Genomic DNA, 18421 nt, shown 5'->3' with positions numbered 1-18421 from the left:
GAAAGAGAACACAGCTGTGATATACGGAGAGAGACAGAAAGAGGGGACACGACAGAGAAATAGGTGGGTGAGTGGAAGGAAGACCCGGAAAAAATGGAGAGAGGGAAAAGAGAAGAAGTTAATATGAGAAGCATGAGAAAAAATAAATCAACAACAACAAAACAGGTGTTTTCTAGAAATACAGAGACGTGGGGAAGAGGATGGGGAAATAGAAGCAGAATCTGACGAAGGACATTGTTTTGGGGAGAGAGAAGGAGTAAAGAACACAGGTAAAAATAGTCATAATATCACTAGAGGAGCTGCCCTCTCCTACCATTGTCATCCTCTTCCAGGAGATCTTATTCTCGCAAGTATCTCTTGGTATATGTGCTGGAAATAATTACCTAGATTCCCGAGTTCCTGCCCTCTGGAAACTTCTAGTCTATGACACACACAGTGACTCTTCTGATGAAGAGTTTGTCAGCTAGGTGACCTCCTGAAATACTACAACTAACACAATGGAGGGGAAGCTTTGGCATCTCACGTCCGCCAGAGGTGCCTCCCTGGGCTGGGAGTGGGAGCCTCCACTTTTAAGAGGGGCTAAGCTAAGGACTCTTTCAAGCAGTTCCCTTCCACATTTGGTGTCTCCTCAAGACTGGGCTCAGAGGAAGCCTCTCTGAAAGCCTTCCCCAGTGCTCGCCCACCCTTACCTCGAGCTTACAGGGGCGGGGGTGGGGGGTGGTAAGCTGCAAACGGAAGGAAGGATACAGTGCCCATAAAAGCTAACGGGACAGTCTGCGTAACCCTCTCGCTTGCCCCCGCCGGCCTGTGAGCACCCTGTGGGGCAAATGCCCGGTTCATCAGCTTTACATCCCCTGTGCTTAGTGTAATCTTTGACAATGGCACAGGACAGGTACTGCTTTGTCGGGAAACCTGGGAACTTCAGAAGTGAGAAAGGTTTGGTCAGACGTTCTCCTGATAAAGCCAGAAAGGCCAGGGATATGGGGACTGGAAAGTGATGGAAGTGATTTAAATGAAGCTTGAGTGGGTAGTGGGGTCTTCTGTCTTGTGGTTTTGCTCGTGATTGGCGCTCAATAACTGTCTGAGGAACAAATGAACGGATTCCCAGTGAGCACGGTCGTCCCCTGGGCAGCACTCCAGGATTAAAGGGCCGCAGTGGGGACTCAGAGGGACGTCAGCCTTCTTCCCAGTAGCTGATATCCTCCCACCTTCATCCAAGACAGCCGCTGGGTGCCCCCTGTGGATCATGGGTGAGACCGAGACCTTCGCGAAACCCCTACAGGTTTCTCTTGCCCGGGATCTTCTAGCCCGAAAGGAGTGGCAAACCAGGAGTCCTTGCTGCACTCCCCTCCCCGCAGGGTGACAGGGGGACCGTAGAGGATGCGCTAGCCTTCCCGGGCAGAGTCCAGGATGCCGGCAACACACTTGCCCTAGGGACAGTGGGCGTGTCCACGTCAAGAGCCCCCTTTCCGTGAAGGGCGGCGAACTCCCGGTCTCCCCGCACAAGGCAGGAAAGGACAGCAGGTGACCGAATCCTCCCCGGCCCTGCTCCCGCGGGTTCTCAGACCACCCCCTCTGGGCGGAAATCCCTCCAGCCCTTCCTTTTCCTCCCCGCCCCCACTCGGTGGGTGTGCGCCAAAGACTGAAGCTGGGGTCACTTGGCGGCCAGTGTCCGCAGGTCTTCTGGTCGCCAGCCAAAGGGTGAAAGCATTCAACCCGGGGGCCTCAGCTTCGGGTCTGCCTGGGCTGCGGAAGAGGAGGGAAGGAGGAAGAGGAAGGCGGTCGGATGCTTGCTGAAGATTCGTTTCCTAATTTCCTAACTTGAGCCACCCACCGCCAGTGCGCTTAATGGCGCTTCTGGCCGGCTAATTGAGCTCTTTGGAGCGACTGACATAATGATCATCCCTAATAAATCCTGAATAACGAATACGCGAATCGACCGTCCTAATCTAATGAGGCGGGCCCACGGTAGTCTCCATCACGTAGTATCGATTGGCTTCCCCGGCGCCGGCCTCAGCTGCTGCTCCAAGCTTTTCCAAGCTCCCTCCTAGTTTTCTCCTCCCGGCGGGAGCCACTGGGTACCGGAACCCGGAGCAACGATAGGAGTAGGCGGGCACCAGCCGCCTTTGCGCTCGCCGGATTCCTCCCGCCGCCTGGTGGAGCGAGGCGCACCAACCTTGCAGAGGTCGGGGCGCAAACGGCGCGCGGGCGAAAAATGCGGGAATAAGTGCCCGGCAGGAAAAAAGCGCGGGCCCACTTCCGAGCCCCGGCGCCTTGTTTTCGAGTGCATTCTGGCCTCTCGCGTTAGGCCGGGTTACTGTGTCCCGGGCCCGGAGCCTGAGCTGACGTCTTCAGCTTGCCTCCCGGCCCAGGTTGCGTTCCGATCTTGACCAAAGCACACCGGAGGCGCCCGCCTCCACCACAGCAAACCGAGCCCTCGACGCGAGACCTCCCTCCAGGCCTCTGCCTCCGTCTTCCCGGCGGTTTGCTCCTCCGAAGCGCCCGGGCCGGGTCTCGGGCGCAGCGTTTCAGAGCCGCCGATCGGGCCGCGGAGAGGGCAAGGGGAGTGGGGAGGAGACGCTCGCTCTCACCCATGCAGTTATTAATTTCAAGGGAGTGTCACTTAAGTGAATGAAAATAACCCGGACTCGTGGCCAGAAGCGTCGCGTCCCCCGCCTGAGCACATTGCCCTTTGGTCTAGCCCGAGGGGTGGAGGGCTGCAGAGCGAGCCACATTTCAGCCCAGTCCTCACCTCACCATTTTCCAGGCGCTCCAGCTAGGGGCGAGGATCGCAGGGTCAGGGGGTAGGGGGGGCGCACACATATTTTGGGGGCAGTGGTTAGTTGAGGAAGGGTGAGGTCGTGGTCTAGTTTTGGGGGGCCCGGCACCCGGTTGGGGGCCTTGTTAGCCTCTCCCCCTCCTCCTCTTCCCCTCTCCGCAAACACCCTGAAGGAATGAGGTCACGTGGGTGAGTGGTGGGCGGGACCTACTCTTGTCTGGAGGAAAAAAGCCATTTTGTCTCCCCCCGCCTCCGAGCTTCGGTCCCTCCCCTCCCCCCTCCGTCCCCTCCCCTCCCCTCTCTCCCTCCCACCCCAAACCGCTTTCACAAACTCCTTTCTTACCGTAGCTTTCTCCCCTCTCGCCGCCCGAGCGAGCGACACGGCTGCGGTCCCCCTCCCCTCCCTTCCCTCCCTCCCTCCCATCCCCCCCTCCCCGAGACCCACCGGACCCCGAACCCAGGTAAGCGGACGAGGACTCCCCTCTCCCTCCTTCTCTTACCCCGTAACCATCTGGGGACTGGGGCTGGGAGCCGGTACCTACTTCTTTACAAACCCCTGTGGGGGTAGGCTCTGAGCCGGGCCTCCTCGCGCCTCCGCCCCATCCCCGCCGGCCCCTGTCCTAGCTCGCCCCGTCCGCCTTTCTTTCTCCCTTTTTTCTCTCTCCTTTTCCTTTTCCTCCCTTCCAAGATGGCCGAAGTGCATTACCCTTTTAACGATTTGGCGTCTCCCTCGACCACCACCTCTTTGTGCCGCAGCCCCCCTAGACCCTGCTCCCGAGGTAGCGAGGGGGAGGGTCCGAGGCAGCCACAAGGGCTTTGGGGCTCCGCGCTGGGGCGGATCTCTGCCCCCCTAACCCTCTCCACGAGCCTGAGCAGCTCCTGGACCTCTCCCACTACTCCTTTCGGTTTGGGGAGGGGTCGCTCTCGGCTTCTTCGTTGGACACTGGGGCGTCGTGGACGCGCGAGGACTTGAGGCTGGGAGGAAGGGGACGAGCTTCTCGATTGCTGCGGGGCCGGGGGAGGGCGCTCTTCCCTGCCGGGACCGGTCCTCTCGGGCACCTCCCCCAGTCGGTCCCTTTCCCCCCGCCATCCCGGGACTGGGCGCCCCGCCCCCTCCCCGAGCCACCTCGGCGGAGCCTCTTTCCCCGGAACACCCCTCCTTGGGCCCCGCCGAAAGTTTGGCTCTAGGGAAGGTAGGAGCGGCCACCCGGTAACTGGGGTCTCTGATCTTCTGACCCAGGTTCCTGGGGATGCCGGGGTGGAGGGAGTAGAATGGAGATGGGGAAGATTTATCGCGATATTTCCTATCGCCCGCAGATGCAGGAGGGGGCTGGCGGACTGGCCGGTCTTCCACTGGGGAGCCCGGCTGCCCCCTCCTTTCCTAGGTCCTCCTGCTTCTCTTTCTGAGGGGATGGGACCCCTCGGCGAGCAGACACCCCTGCCCCTCCTGTCTCCACGGGGGCCCAGGCATGCCTCTCTCCCTCCCCCACTGCCCCCGTCTACCCAGAATTGCTCCGGATGGCTTGAGGTGGGGAAGGAGGAGGCCTGGGGATGGTGAATTTGCCTGTAAATATTGTGGAAGCGTTGCCCCGCGCTTCCCCCTGGTCTTTGTCTCTCAGAGAGCCCCCCGCTACCCCCCGCCGCGCTGCCTCAGTCTCCAGGGCTCCCTGTCGCTGGGGGCGGGGGGGTGGTCTCCTGTTTGTCTCCCACTCCGTTCTTAAGCCTCCTTCTCTGGGCCTCTTGCAGTTTGCATCTGTTCCTGAAACTCTATAATTTCTCTTCCTCCCCCTCTGCACTCTGTTCCAAGGTGCTAGTACTTGGAGAAGGAGCATAAAGGCAGCTCTGTTATAGCTTTTCGGTGGGGAGGTTTTCCCCGGGGTTTCCTGGTTTGGAGTTGGCGGTTGAGGTCTTAGAGCTGTCTTTGGAATGAGGCAGGAAACAGGCCTGAGGTGAGACTTGGGACTTGGGATCCAGAGTGTAGCTGGGTGGGGTTCAAGTTGAAGTCTTTGTGGGGGTGCTCTCTCCTGCTTCTGGTCTTCCCTGGGAGATCTTGGTTGATGGAGCTGTTGCCATGGGAATGGAGAGAGCCTGAACAGGAAGAGGTAACATCTTCGTGCAGGTTGGATGCCCACCCCACTCCTCCAGCCTCTGGCCCCCAGAGCGAGGCTGGGAGCTGCACTGCCTTTGTTGCTGGAAGACTTATGTTATAATTTACCCTCAGTAGACCAGGGATTCACAGAAGGGTGGTGTGTGTTTGCAGCTCTGGTTTCAGGCGGGGATGTCAGACTGTGCTCCTGGGGTGGGTGGGGGCAGCTTGTACATCTGGCAAGCGTGGGCCTCGCTCTGGTCTGGCTCTTATGTGTGATGGGGTGTGTCTGTGTGTGTGTCTGGCCAAGTGTCTGGCCTTGTGTGTTGTGAATGTGAGAGAGAAATGGAGGGGGTGTGTCTGGCTGTGTGTGCATATGTGTGTGTGTGTGTATCTGGCAGTGTGTATCTGTGTATATTTTGGATTTTTGTCTTTGTTTGATCTTAGGAAGCTGAGGGGTGGGAAAGGGAGGGGCGGGTAGAGTGAGCCTGTCTTCAGGAGACTAGAGGACTTTTTTGATGCTGCTGGTGGGAGGCGCAGATCCTCCTCCACCCAAGGTCAAGGATCAGGGAACATTGAGAGTTTGACAGTGTCCCCAGACAGACCTCCACCCCCTACTCTCCCTACACACACACAAATATACAGGCTTGCGTAGCTGAACCCGAACTCCTAGGACCCAATACAGTCTGGCTCACTGAGCTTCCACAGAGCCTGCTTCCATATCTGTATCAGGAAAGTTGGGTGAGGCCATTCGCCTCTGCCCCCTCTTGCTACTTCAAGGCGAGAATGTGTGCTGTTGGTTATGTTTTGGCCCAGGTGGCTCACTGAATGGTCTCCTGTGGAACCTCGAGTCCTTCTACCTTCCACCTGCCTGGATGGAGTCGGGCCAGGCTTATTGGTTCCTTAGATGAGTAGGAAGCCTGGCCTGGGTGCCAGTGTGGAAAGAGCACTGGAACGGGAGTCAGGCTGCGTCTAGTCCTAGAACTGCCACTGAGTGACTGCATGACCTGAGACAAGTCACTTCCTTCTGAGTTTCTTCATCTGTAAAATGAAAGGGCTGGACAAGATGCTTTCTAATAAGATCCCTTCCACCTCTGCAATTCTAGATGGCTGGATGTGACCTTCAGTGACTCTTCCCAAGACTTGGAGATTTTCTAATGAGGGAGTTGGGTGAATTTCATGTGGAGGGAAAGCAGAGCAAAGAATTCTGTAGCTGGGCATCTGAAGGAGCAGAAGGGAACCTGTGGGTTATCAGAGAGTGGCTGTTTCTGCAGGGAAAAAAGAAAAAAACTGACGCTGAGAGAAGTCTAAATTACGGGGGAGCTTCCAGAAAAAGACTGGTAAGAATGGAGGGATGGGGGGGTGATCTCTATAAGTAGGGGGCTTTGAGGATGGGGAAAGACACATGCCAGTCTTGGATGGCAAGGAGGAGTTGGGGTGGGTGCTGGGTGCTGATCAAGCTCCTTTCCTGCCACTATAGCTGAAACCCGGGGCACCAGGGGCCAGGAGCAAGGGCTGTTCCACCATGATGCCCTTGCAAAGACAGTGGTTTGGGGACAGAAGGTATTGAAGGACTTGGCCCCCGGTTGGGGGAGGTATTGTGGGTGGGAGACAGTGCTCAGGTCCACTGTGGGGATGTGGTCAGTACTGACCTGTGAAAGCCTCCAGAGCTCCACAGGGCCACTTCCAAATGGCCCTCGGTCTCCCTTTATCTGCTTCTTGGCACTTGTCTCTCCCTCTCCTTCACCCTCAGGCTCTTCCCTAAGGTGATGGGAGCTGGAGGTCCAGCCAGTTGCAGCTGGGGAGGAGCTGGGTATGAGGTGTGGGGCCCTGGGGCCTCATGGGGGGAGAGAGATGGTGAGTGGGTGAGGGAACAGAGCTCCTGTTTACAGTTGTTCTTGGTACCTGCTGGCAGGGCCCTGCAGGTAACCATGGCAATCAGGTGAGGAACCAATCCGTGCTTCTCCCTACCCCCCAGCCCCAGAGGTCTGAGGCCCCTGGGGATGGGGTTGGGGGAAGCAGGGAGGGTGGCAAGGGGGCTCATTTCTTAAAGGGAGAAGGAGGAACATTTCATCCAGTAAGCACCACCCGTGCCTTCACCCGTGCATCCAGAACAGAGCTTGAGGGGTAGTCTTGCAGAAGGGAGAGGGTGAGGGTCACAGCCATTTGCTTAGGAGCTCTTGCATGTTGAGGCCACAGTTGGCCTGGAAGGAACTGCATGGGAGTTCTTAAAAGCAGTGTCTGTTTTGAAAACACAGTGAGTATGTGAATGAGGTGGCTAAGGCAGTGTGAAGCGCCCACGTGTGTGTGTGTGTGTGTGTGTGTGTGTGTGTGTGTGTGTGTGTAAGTGTGTGTGAGAGACAGAGAAGAGAAGGCATGAGATTTGCCAGTAGCAACCAGGACCCTCATACATTATCAGACCCCAAAATATTTTGTTTCTGGCTGTGCACACACACACTGAGATTCATTTGGACAAGACACACACATGGGGCAAGTAGTCACATGAAGTACCTTTGGAGGTCCAGCAGCATGTACGCATTTGATGGATATTAAACACGCTCAGCGAGTCAGCCACTTGGAGTTTGTTCCCTCCTCTGGATGGTTGTAATAATATTTGGGCATCTTGCCAGGGGTTACTATGGGAACGACCAAACAGTGTAGTAGCCAGCAAGGCTTCTACATAATTATGAAGAGAGGACCCATGCAGGGAGAGCTGGCCGAGGGGAGGCGGGAACCCCTTTCCTTCCTTGGGCCGTGTCTGCAGGTCTTGGCCTCTGCGTCTCCACTGGCTCTGGGCTTGCTTGTTCCTCTCTGTCTGCCCTGCAACTTGGTGTCTCTCTCACATGTGGCCTTTGTGTCCCTCCATCTCTTTCGGTCTCTGGCCAGCCTCTGTTGACTGTTTGGTTCCTGGCCAAACTCATTCTGGGGTCTCTATAGAAACTGCTGATTCCCAGCTGTGAATTTTGGGTCCTAGAAAACCCAATGTGTTGGCTTTAGGAATCTTTCTGGAAAGGAGAGAAGGATGTATGTTGTAAAAGAGCTGTCGGGATGTGGCCGCCCTCCCCAGCCCTGCCCCTTGGGCTTCTACTCTGGGAAAGAGGAGGGAGGTGCCATCACTTCTGGGTGCAGGTTGGATTTCTATACCAAGAAGTAAGCACATCAGCCAGTCCAGAACTGGGCTTTGCCTTTCCTCCCTGGACCCTGCCAGGGCCTGGCTGGGCACTCGGTGGGCTGTGGGGAGAACTTTCTGCATAGCTTTGGCAGGCACCTCTGAGAGCCTGTGGTCTGTCACTGGGCAGCTTGTGGCCAGGTTGCAGACAGGATACGGTGGGTGGGTAGCAGTGCCCATGTGGGGAGATTCCTGCGTGTGCCTGGGAGGGGCAACGTGCAGCAGGCTCTTTGTTGGGGCACGTGGTGGCCTTCCTGTGGAAGGGGCAATAGCAGTCTTTTTGCCCAGACTTTGCAGTTAACCTGCAGAGTCCAGGGCTGGGCCAGGGGGCGGGCTGGAGCTGTGTGTTCCCAACTTTGGGCACATAAGGACCATCCTCAGTATTTCCTGCTTGAGCACCAGGCCTAGAACCTGCGTGGTCAGCATATGGTGCATTTCCAGGGAGCTGCTCCAGGGCTGGGGCTGGATGCAGCAGTGCAAGGACAAGCTATGGGGTGCCCCCTTCAGCCTTAGGGCGGATATGCTCCCAGTGTTTCCAGGGAACGCTTCCTGGAGAAGGAGTGATGGGACGGAAGGAGGGTAGGATGGAGTAGAGAGACCCAGTCAGGAGTCTAAGTTTCCTCATAGTTCCTAGTGAGTTCACTTGAGTGAATTTGGATTGGGGTCAGGGAGATTTTTTAAAACTCCATTCTCTTCCATTTTCCTGCCTCCCCACATTCTTTGGAGAGTTGAGTAGTACTTCGTGTGGTCTAACCTCAGTCTTTCTGCTGTCCTGAGATAGAACCTGACCTTGTTGCTCAAGGTCATGAAATCTCCAGAGCCCCTGGCACCCAGTGAACTCTCAGAAAGAACCATCCCCACATGTGCACCCTGTCCGGCCTTAAAGGGAAAGGAAGGGCCTTGGGCCCAGGAGCGGTGTCGCTTGTGGGGCAGGTGGAGTAGAGCGTGGGAGGGGCTCTTGGCTCTGTGGGTTCCTGATTCCATGTTTATTTCCCAGGGTGACGCTCCCCAGTCCCCTGCCCCCCACCCCGGCATCATGCATCGGACCACACGGATTAAAATCACCGAGCTGAACCCTCACCTCATGTGTGCCCTCTGCGGGGGGTACTTCATCGATGCCACTACCATCGTGGAGTGCTTGCATTCCTGTGAGTTGAGTTGAGGGGCTGCTCCTCGGGTGCGTGGCCTCTGCCCTGAAGAGCAAACATGTCCATGTGTCTGGTGAGGGTCCCAGGTCCCTGAGAGGCTGCCTTGGAGGGGATACTGGAGGGTTCAGCTCAGAAGTTCATATGGGGAACTTTTACCTGAAATCTCAGTTCTCTCCTTGAATCTCTGTGGCTGAAATTGCACTCCCTGAAGATGCAGGTGCCCTTGTGTGCACCATGGGCTTGTGGCTGGGGGTCAAGGACCCTGGGAGGTGTCCAATAGGTTGGCTATTGTTTTGTACTCCGTTTGGGGGGCTTGGGACTTGGGGCTCACCTTCTGCATGGTACATGACACTGGCTAGGCTACACACACACACACACACACACACACACACACACACTCTGCCCTGATGACACTGGCTAGGCTACACACACACACACACACACACACACACACACACACACACACACACACTGCCCTGATGACACTGGCTAGGCTACACACACACACACACACACACACACACACACACACACCCTGCCCTGATGACACTGGCTAGGCTACACACACACACACACACACGCTACACACACACACACACACACACACACACACAGCCCTGATAAGGGGCAGTTGCCATCTGTGCAAGACAGGACTGTGTTAGGTCTTTGAACAGGCCTGAGCTGTGGGAACAAGGTGGAGAAGAGGGGATACCTGAACCCGAGCAGGGGGCATGGGGGTTGGTCCTGGGTGATGAAGGGGACTCTGACTCTTCCTCCTCTCTCCACACCCCACCCCCCAAGTCTGCAAAACATGCATTGTGCGCTACCTGGAGACCAACAAGTACTGCCCCATGTGCGATGTACAGGTCCACAAAACCCGGCCGCTGCTGAGCATCAGGTGGGCCCAGCACTTCCTCCTGTCCCTGCGAATCCTCTGGGGCAGCTGCCCTCTGTCCCCCAGCCCTCCTTGCTTCCTGAAGCCAGGGTGGCAGGTGGAGGAGAAGCACCAGGCATGGGCCGAATCCCCTTCCTTCCCTCAGGGGTGTATCCAGCTGAGAAATTCTAGAGAGGTAGAGACAAGGCCTCTAGGGACCCCCATGCCTGGGCCCTGGGTCTCAGGAAGGGAGGTGGGAAGAGGGGGCCCCAGGCTGGAGAGTCGGGCTGACGTGGTTGCCAATAGGCCCCTGTGTGCTTCTTTCCAGATCTGACAAAACCCTTCAAGACATCGTCTACAAATTGGTCCCCGGGCTTTTTAAAGGTACCTACACCCTTCGTCGTCCTGCCACCCCCCCCCCCCAACTGCCCAGCCCGCTGCTCCCCGCCTCAGCCTGCTTCCTCTCTTCTAGATGAGATGAAACGGAGGCGGGATTTCTATGCAGCCTACCCCCTGACAGAAGGTGTGTTCACGTGTGTGTGCGCGTGGCGCTGCCCCAGGTATAAGGGCCAGATGCATGGAGGGCCGGTGGGCACCACACACGGCCTCCCCAGCCCAGGGGTGGCTGGGCTCGCCGCACTGAGCTCTGAGATCCCTGGGTCCTTGGTGGGGCTCCTGTCCCCCCTCCTAGGCCAACGCCTCAGAGCTCTCTCCTGCAGTTCCCAACGGCTCCAACGAGGACCGTGGTGAGGTTCTGGAGCAGGAGAAGGGTGCTCTGAGCGACGACGAGATTGTCAGCCTCTCCATCGAGTTCTACGAAGGCGTCAGGCAAGTCTGGCCCATGCCTGGTCCTTTTGGGGTCCTAGGCTGGGTCCCTTCTCCCATGCCGTCCCCATTCCCCTGGGAGGAAAGGGTGCTTCCGGGAGGGCCTTCCGGACGTGTGCAGTTAGATCCTGCCTGCTCCAGGGTCTCCCTCGCTTCATTCCTTCTCCTTCTGCAGGGACCGGGAAGAGAAGAAGGGCCCCCTGGAAAATGGGGATGGTGACAAGGAGAAAGTGAGTGCCAGGGCCTGCCCAGGAGCGGGGTGTGGGCTGGGAGAGAGTGCCGGGGTGGACCCCAGCCCTTGGGTGCCTCTCCCCCACCAGACAGGGGTGCGCTTCCTGCGATGCCCAGCAGCCATGACTGTCATGCATCTCGCCAAGTTTCTCCGCAACAAGATGGATGTGCCCAGCAAGTACAAGGTGAGTCCCTGGGCCCTTTTGAAAAACGTGTCCGTGTGTGGATGTATCTGACAATCTGTGCATCTCAGTCATTGTTCAGGGCTGCCTGGGTGTCACCAAGGGCCTGCACGGTTGTGTAATTGAGCCCGTGTGGAAGGGTAACTGAAAACTAGATTGGGGTGGGGCAGTCTGCGTCTGCTGAAGCCAGTGTGCAGAGGTGCAGGAGACCAAGATGGTGTGTGTGTACATGCTTGCACGTTTAGAACTATGGCAGAGGTGTGTGTGTGTGTGTGTAAAAATGCAGGGCCTTACCTGGGGCCGGCTGGCTGTGGGAATGCTAGTCTGAAATGGCCAAGAAGCTTTAGGACATTGCTTCTCACATTTGAATATGTATATATGATCCCCTAGAGATCTTGTTAAAATGCAGATGCAGGTTCTCTTTTTTGGGGGGGGCGGCTGTGCTGGATCCCACTGGATCGCCAGGGAAGTCCCAAAATGCAGATTCTGATTGAGCAGATTTTGCATTTCTGGCAAGTTCCTAGGTGCTTCCGGTGCTGCTGGTCCATGGACTATTGAGGCTCTAGGACAGTGGATCCCAAACTTTGCCGCATGTCAGAATTACGTGAGGGGTTGCCTATCGAGATTAAAACTCGATTCATGTCATACCAGTTAAAACGATCTCTGGGAGTGAGATCCAAGCATTGGTGTGATTCCACTGTGCAGCCTGGGTGAGAGTCATTGCTCTACAAGTTTCTTCTCACCTGGGCCTTTTCTTTGCCTGTTAGCTCCTCTGGAGAACATGCCAGAGATAGAAGGGGACCCAGACCGCCGTGTGGATTGCTGGGGCTGGGGCTGTTGATGATGTGGGTATCTTCTTTGGATCCCTTCCCACCTGCTGGTCAGGAGTTATGTTGGAACAACTCTGATAAGGAAGTCGAATCCATCATGAAACCCCAGAGCAATGAGGGACCACCTGCTTGGAGCCTCTTTGCCAAACAGCTGGAGGCTTGAGCTGTCCTCCCTTTTCCTCCTCCAGGTTGAGGTTCTCTATGAGGACGAGCCGCTGAAGGAATACTATACCCTCATGGACATCGCCTACATCTACCCCTGGCGGCGGGTGAGTGGGTGGGGTGGTGCCAGCAAGGAAACAGGGCCGAAAGGGGACACTGGGCCATCACGTGGGCCACACTGCTCTAATCACAGTTTATCCCTCGTCTCATGAGCTGGACATGTCCAGGGTGGCCTGCCACACACCAGGTCCGCCTCCAGACGCTCTCTCACTGATGCCTTCCCACACTCGGAGAAAAGGATCCCTGGGCAGATCACGTGCCCCAGTTTGGGTGTGGAGGAGTAAACTTTGTCTTCGGCTCTTTGGCCTCCCTCTCTCCCTTTTCTGTCTCTGGTCTTACGTGCGCTCTCTTCCTCTCTGGGTCTCTGTGTGCCCGTCTCCGGCCTTGCTTGGTCAGTCCCACGTTGCGTGTCTCCTCCTCTCTACTCAGTCTTTCTCCTCTCCAAGGCCTGGACCTTTCCTTCTCCCTGTTTGGGTGCCGTGGGGTGAAGGTGGGTGGCTGCCCCATTAGCCTCTTTCTCCTGACGCCCTCCCCTCCCCTCTCCCTGCAGAATGGCCCTCTCCCCCTCAAGTATCGCGTCCAGCCAGCCTGCAAGCGGCTCACCTTGCCCACAGCGCCCACCCCCTCCGAGGGCACCAATACCAGCGGGGCATCTGAGTGTGAGTCAGTCAGCGACAAGGCTCCCAGCCCTGCCACCCTGCCGGCCACCTCCTCCTCCCTGCCCAGCCCAGCCACCCCCTCCCATGGCTCTCCCAGCTCCCATGGCCCCTCGGCCCCCCACCCGACCTCCCCCACGCCCCCCGCAGCAGCCAGTGGGGCCACCACAGCTGCCAACGGGGGCACCTCGAACTGCCTGCAGACACCGCCTTCCGCCAGCAGGGGGCGCAAGATGACTGTCAACGGAGCGCCCGTGCCCCCCTTAACTTGAGGAAAGGGACCCTCTCCCTCCTTTTCCAGCTATGCTTCTCCACCCCTCCACTTTTTCGGGGCCCCCTTTTCCACCTCTTCTACTCTGCCCAGCTCCCCCCACCTTAGGGGTCGGGGATGGGTTTTATAAATAAATCTATATATATATGTACATAGGAAAAACCAAATATACATACTTATTTTCTATGGACCAACCAGATTAATTTAAATGCCACAGGAAACAAACTTGATGTGTGTGTGTATGCGTGGGGGATGGGGTGCTCAGTTTTAGGCGGTCTTGTGTAATTTGCTCTGCTCTTTTTGGGGGTGCCTAGAGGTGGATTGGTGGGGTCACTTGAGGCTCGGTGAAGCCCTGCCCCATCCTTCTGTTTCCCAAGGCATATGCGGTGTTGGAGGGGCTCCCACCAACCCCCAAAGCTTTAGGCACGACTCGAACTGGCTGTGTATGAGGTCCACCCTGCTTCTCTCCCCATCTTGGCTGCTGTCCTGCCCTGACCCTGACCAGTACTCTCCCCCCCACCATTGTTGAATGTCCAGAGAATTGCTAAGACAGTGCCTTTTACAAATGCAGCCTATCCCCTGGTTCTGAGGAGCAAGTGGGCAGTGGAGAGGGCATCTCCCTTACCTCCTCCTCTTGCAGTAGAAACTTTGTGTAATAGATAGTTCTGCCTTTTTTTTTCCCGTGTGTGTGGCCTTTGCATCATTTATCTTGTGGAAAAGAAGATCGAGGCCACAGAAGGCCTCTCAGCCCTTGAACTTCCACTGTGGTGTCAGCATTGTGAACCGCTTCACCCCCTTCTTCCACGCCCCCCACCCAGGAGCCCGCACTAGCAAGGCGGATGGGGAAGTCTCACCTGGGGGCCTGTAGTGGAGAGGTGGAAGGGGGGGGTGACCTCAGATAAGCACAGACCCCAGATTTTGCCAAAGGCAAACAGTCCTCCAGTGCCCTCCCCACCCGCAGCTGAGGCCAAGTCAGGAAAGAGCAACAGGCATCTAAAAGCACAAGAAGACAGAACCTGTGAGATCTGACCTCAGCTCCATCCCAAGAAGTCAAGTGGTCTGCCCCCTGAGGGGCAGACCCCAACAGACCCCTGCCCCCCCAGTTTTTCCTCCAATGTACATAGGTCAGATCGGGACGAGGGGAGGAAGCAAGACTGTCACAGCCTCTGTGTTTGGGGTCAGGTGTTCCCCAATGGGTTTTTCTGTGTTCGCACCTCGTCCTGTGTCTGAGGTGCTGTGGCTGTATCCTCCTCCTGGGACATCTGTATCTCCTGGCTTTGTAATAAATGCTGCATACTCTCCAGAGCCTGTAGTTCTTTGGGATAGAGGGGACAGGGAAAGGGTGGCTGGGTGCCCTGGCCTCCTCCTCTTGTCTCTGGGCTCAGCCTGCCTTGGGGGGACCCTATATGGAATGAACCTGAACTGCCCCCTCCCTGTGTGGCCAGTCAGGTGTCCCCAGCGCATGTTAAGATCCTGAAGGGGGACCGGTCATGTCCCTCACACCAGTGACCACAAGAACGCCACTCTGGGCCGGCACGCCTATTTAATGCCACCTTTGCCAGCAGGCATTGGGGCAGGGGCCCGTTCCAGCTGCCCCAGATTGGAGACCTTGGGTTACGGGAGCAGGTCCTTCACAAGCCAGCTACGGGTACGGGGGTCCCTGGGGTGATCCCTTCTTGGGCCGGTCAGCAGCCGCCCCCTCAGAGTGGGGAGCCCACGGCTGCCTTCTGCACCCGCTCACTCCTGTGGGTGCCATCACAGTATGGGGGCTTCCGGGTGGCCTTGCAGGTACAGAGCGCCACCACGCGGGTCTCCTGGGCCTTGAACTTGAGTGGGGATAGGCCAGTGCGTTTGAAGAAGTGGGAGCCATCACAGAAGGGCTGGTGAGGGAAAGAAGGAAAGTCAGAGACCCAACCCCACCTGCTGAGGCCGGGCAGGGCTGGGAGGAGTAGCACACGGGTCAGGGCCCAGACTCCTAAGTGATGCCGCCTGGGTTCACTACCACACCTTTCTCAGCTGTAATGTGACAGTAAAAAGCATAGCGTCATCCCAAGAAAATAAAATACATAATGGTTATCATGCACTTTGCCAGTAGAAAGTGTTCAGTAAGTATGAGTCTTTACAGGAGTCCTTTCTGGGGTCCCCAGAGGACCAGGACACAAGAACAGAATTTTCAAGGCGAAATGGGCCCTTAGGTATCAGCAATGTTTACACTGATAGGTGTTTGTTTGTTTGTTTTTTAATGGCTCCGAGTCTCCACTGGTTTATGAAATTCATTTCCTTCTCCATATTTTGGGGGTAAAAACTTCTCTGGGTGGGCTTTAAGACTGGGGTATCAATTTTGTTTGGCTCCAGGAAATAACTGGGAAGGGGCGAAGGGGACGTCCCACAGCAAACTGGCTGCCTGGTGTGAGCATCTATGCCCTTCCATCCTGGAAGGTGTTCCTGGATAATGGAAACAGGCCCAGAGAGGTGGTTAGCTAGTTAGTTAGTGGCAGAGCTGGACCCAAGGCCTCTTGGCCTTGGAGTCAGGGTGCGATAGGAGAATGGATGAGAAAAGTGTGCAGATAAGAATCAGCAACCTGTCCCAGAGGGCAAGAGGCAGAGAGGCACAGAGGGCTCTCCTGTGCTAGGCCTCACCAGTGCGCTGCACAGCGCCACCCTCATGAGGACCTGCTCAAAGTCCACAGCAAATCAGTGACAAAGTGGGACTCGGGGCCCTGGGCCGCTGAAACCACCACATGCCGCTGGGAGGGACACAGTTCAGAGCCAGCTCAAGAAAGAAAGGGACCCTGGAGGCTAAGAATATGGGGCAGGTTCCTGCTGGATGAAAGGCTCCTGGAGCAGATGAGAGAAGGAGTTGGGAGCAGGCAGCCCGGCTGACAAGACAGCAGGAAGCCAGGAAAGTCACAGAAACTGAGGGAGGGTTTTCAGGAGCAGATGCCAGGAAGGGGCACACAGGGCCAGAGAGGCTGTGCAAAGTCTTCCCAGTGTTGGGGTCCAAGGCCTGGGAACCTTGGACCCAGAAGCTTCCTAGGAGGAAGAAGGAGAGAGGGGAGAGAGAGACAGGCGAGCCGCTCAGGGCAGAGCCCAGAGCCTCTGAGAAGGAGGGAGCACCGGAAGAGGAGGAGAGAACCCTGGCTCCACCTGAGTTTCTGCCTCTCTGGCTGCATCTTGAAGGGGGGATGCAGAGAACGGTGAGCTCAGGGCTGTGGGTGGCGCTGGCCTGAGAGTATCCCTCCCCCGCAGTCTCCCTTGTTGTCCCTCAGGTATGTGTGGGAAAAAGAGGAACGTCTTGGGTGGGAGTTCCTGGGCAACATGTAGCGTCCCCAACCACAGCTGTCATATATCAACGGGAAGGAGGACACAGGTCTCTCACCTGCTTCTTGCTATGGCCACACACACACCACCTGTAGGTTTTCCCAGCCACCAGCTCCACCTTGATGGGTGTTTTTAGGGCCACCACGGACTTGGCTGGGGTTTGGGGGAACCATCGGGCCTGTGGCAGAGAAGATGAGGCAGTGAGGGTCAGCTCATGCCCTGGAAGCACTTTCTTGCCTGTGGCCTTGTCCAATTTCCCAAGAGCCTTGGCTGGTGACAGGCTTCCTCTGCAGGAGGCTGATCTGATGCCACCCTGCCAGGACACTCCCCCCAGGACACCATAAGCCCCCTGAGCTCCAGACAGAGAAGAGATTTCAAGGCCATGCAAGCACATAGGTTTCGGAGTCCAGGCCTTCCTTTCAAACCCTGGCTCTCACCTGGGTGCAAGGGAGGGGAGGCCCAGGATCCTGCCAGCCTAGGTGGGGCTAACTGCACCTAGGGTTGGGTTTATCAGGCACCGCTGTTCTCAGGGCAGAAGCCTGCTCCCTGCCCTGTGCCCTCTTGTCACTCTATCTCCCCTGAGCCATCGGGAAGGTAGCTATGGACAAGGCAGTCTCAGGCTGAAATCTACAAAGCAGGGCTGACCCATTCTGGTTCCCTCCTCTGGTCTCTACCTTTGGGGTCTCTGGGCCTGGGGGACTAGGGCAGAGAGAAGTGCAAACGGGGTATTGGGGGGTAGTACTTACCAGCCAGGAGGTGATGTCCCGTCTCTGGTTCAGCTTCTGCAAGGCAAGCAGGCATTGCAAGACGGTGGTTTGGAAACAGAAAAATAAAGTCAACGGAAAGCGGAAGACTTCCAGAGGGAAGTCATCTGGGAGGGAAGAGACGACAGGGCTTAGGCCCGTGGGAGAAATACGAGTGTAAGAATAAGGGGTCCCAAGAGAGGAACGGGAGTTGCTGGGGGAGGTGCTGGCACCCAGCGGGCGCTCAGGGAGGGCTGCAAAGGACCAGGAGACGTAGGGGCTTGAGGGACGCTCAGCCGAGGGGCGGGCGGGGAGGGCTCGGGAGGGGAGTTGGTGGGGGGGGGGGGGCCGGCCGGCGGGGCCGTGGCTGCTCACCAGGGCCGCCGGCCTCAGGAGCGCCCCCGCGCCGCCCATGCCGGCCCCGCTGCCGCCACCGCGCCGGCTCCGCCTCGCGCCCCGGTCACCTTCTCGCTTCCCCGCCTCCCGCCGGCCCGGCCCCGCCTCGGCCCGGAAGACGCTGCGGGGTTCGCGCGGTGCGGGCCGCGGGCCTGCGCAAGCCGACCAGCCCCAGCCGCCGGAAGTCGGGCCGAGGAGCAGACCCCGCAGCCGCCTAGGGGGCCCCGGGGTGTGGAGGGCTCTCCGGCGCCCCCTTTGGTTCCCGCGTGTCTGCGAATGACCCGCGCGGAGCATCGCCGCTCATTTCCTTGCCTGCGCCTCCCGGGCCCCCCACTTGCGAGCGGGGACCCTGACCGGAACCGTTTTCTCTTGCGGAGACTTGGGGCAGTTCTTCTAGAAGCGCGGTGCGGACACATCCCGTCGCCTAGGGAGCTTGTTTTTTTAATCGGATTCGCGCCTGGCCCAGGCCTACATGTTACATTCTTATGGGTGGGGCACAGGTATCTGCGTTTTCAATACGCAGGGTATTTCGGGTATGTTGTGCATTTTGGTCTGTGAACTACTATTCCAAGTGCTTAAAGAAATGTTCATTGACCATCCCCCCAACCCCCATCCCTTCCCAAGGCACCCACGGATGGCAGCCCCCGTCCCGTGTTCCCTTCAGTAAAGCCAGACAAAGCAGGGTCTC

General features: G+C 57.4%; 2 protein-coding genes and 1 pseudogene across 7 annotated transcripts; 1 reads left to right on the top strand and 2 right to left on the bottom strand.

Moving 5' to 3' along the window:
- Window positions 1-1193: 1193 nt before the first annotated feature.
- LOC131746472 (uncharacterized) lies at window positions 1194-2595 on the bottom strand (annotated as a pseudogene).
- Window positions 2596-2982: 387 nt separating this feature from the next.
- PCGF2 (polycomb group ring finger 2) lies at window positions 2983-14576 on the top strand. Of its 2 annotated transcripts, XM_067021515.1 has the most exons (11): window positions 2996-3240; window positions 5972-6205; window positions 9032-9182; window positions 9984-10080; window positions 10385-10440; window positions 10529-10579; window positions 10776-10884; window positions 11057-11111; window positions 11202-11297; window positions 12313-12393; window positions 12897-14576. In XM_067021515.1, exons 2-11 carry the CDS (start codon window positions 6023-6025, stop codon window positions 13272-13274), a joined length of 1257 nt encoding a protein of 418 aa, XP_066877616.1. In that variant the 5' UTR covers window positions 2996-3240; window positions 5972-6022; the 3' UTR covers window positions 13275-14576. The 2 variants fall into 2 exon arrangements, with proteins under 2 accessions (XP_058902524.1, XP_066877616.1); XM_059046541.2 differs by lacking the exon at window positions 5972-6205 and having other exon boundaries at window positions 2983-3240.
- On the bottom strand, window positions 7441-18068 carry CISD3 (CDGSH iron sulfur domain 3). Of its 5 annotated transcripts, none has more exons than XM_067021518.1 (5): window positions 17713-18058; window positions 17341-17376; window positions 16653-16772; window positions 9116-9227; window positions 7441-7501 (listed from the first exon to the last, which is right to left on the bottom strand). In XM_067021518.1, exons 1-4 carry the CDS (start codon window positions 18025-18027, stop codon window positions 9156-9158), a joined length of 543 nt encoding a protein of 180 aa, XP_066877619.1. In that variant the 5' UTR covers window positions 18028-18058; the 3' UTR covers window positions 7441-7501; window positions 9116-9155. The 5 variants fall into 5 exon arrangements, with proteins under 5 accessions (XP_066877619.1, XP_066877618.1, XP_058902531.2 ...); XM_067021517.1 differs by having other exon boundaries at window positions 7441-7870; window positions 17713-18053; XM_059046548.2 differs by lacking the exons at window positions 7441-7501; window positions 9116-9227 and adding an exon at window positions 14800-15153 and having other exon boundaries at window positions 17713-18034.
- Between the last annotated feature and the right edge of the window lie 353 nt (window positions 18069-18421).

Source organism: Kogia breviceps, chromosome 19 (genome assembly GCF_026419965.1).
Source record: "Kogia breviceps isolate mKogBre1 chromosome 19, mKogBre1 haplotype 1, whole genome shotgun sequence".
NCBI lineage: Eukaryota > Metazoa > Chordata > Mammalia > Artiodactyla > Physeteridae > Kogia > Kogia breviceps.
Note: the sequence above shows the minus strand (reverse complement) of the source record. Positions and strands in the feature narration are given on the sequence as shown.

Excerpts from the sequence above, each read along its gene's own strand:
- CISD3 (XM_059046548.2), bottom strand. The coding sequence starts at position 18,027 with ATGCTCCGCGCGGGTCATTCGCAGACACGCGGGAACCAAAGGGGGCGC. Across the intron at positions 16,773-17,340 it reads GGGACATCACCTCCTGGCTG|GCCCGATGGTTCCCCCAAAC; the intron begins GTAAGTACTACC and ends TCTCTGCCACAG. Across the intron at positions 15,154-16,652 it reads GTGGCCATAGCAAGAAGCAG|CCCTTCTGTGATGGCTCCCA; the intron begins GTGAGAGACCTG and ends TTCCCTCACCAG.
- PCGF2 (XM_067021515.1), top strand. The coding sequence starts at position 6,023 with ATGAGGGAGTTGGGTGAATTTCATGTGGAGGGAAAGCAGAGCAAAGAA. Across the intron at positions 9,183-9,983 it reads CGTGGAGTGCTTGCATTCCT|TCTGCAAAACATGCATTGTG; the intron begins GTGAGTTGAGTT and ends CCACCCCCCAAG. Across the intron at positions 10,580-10,775 it reads AGCCTACCCCCTGACAGAAG|TTCCCAACGGCTCCAACGAG; the intron begins GTGTGTTCACGT and ends TCTCTCCTGCAG.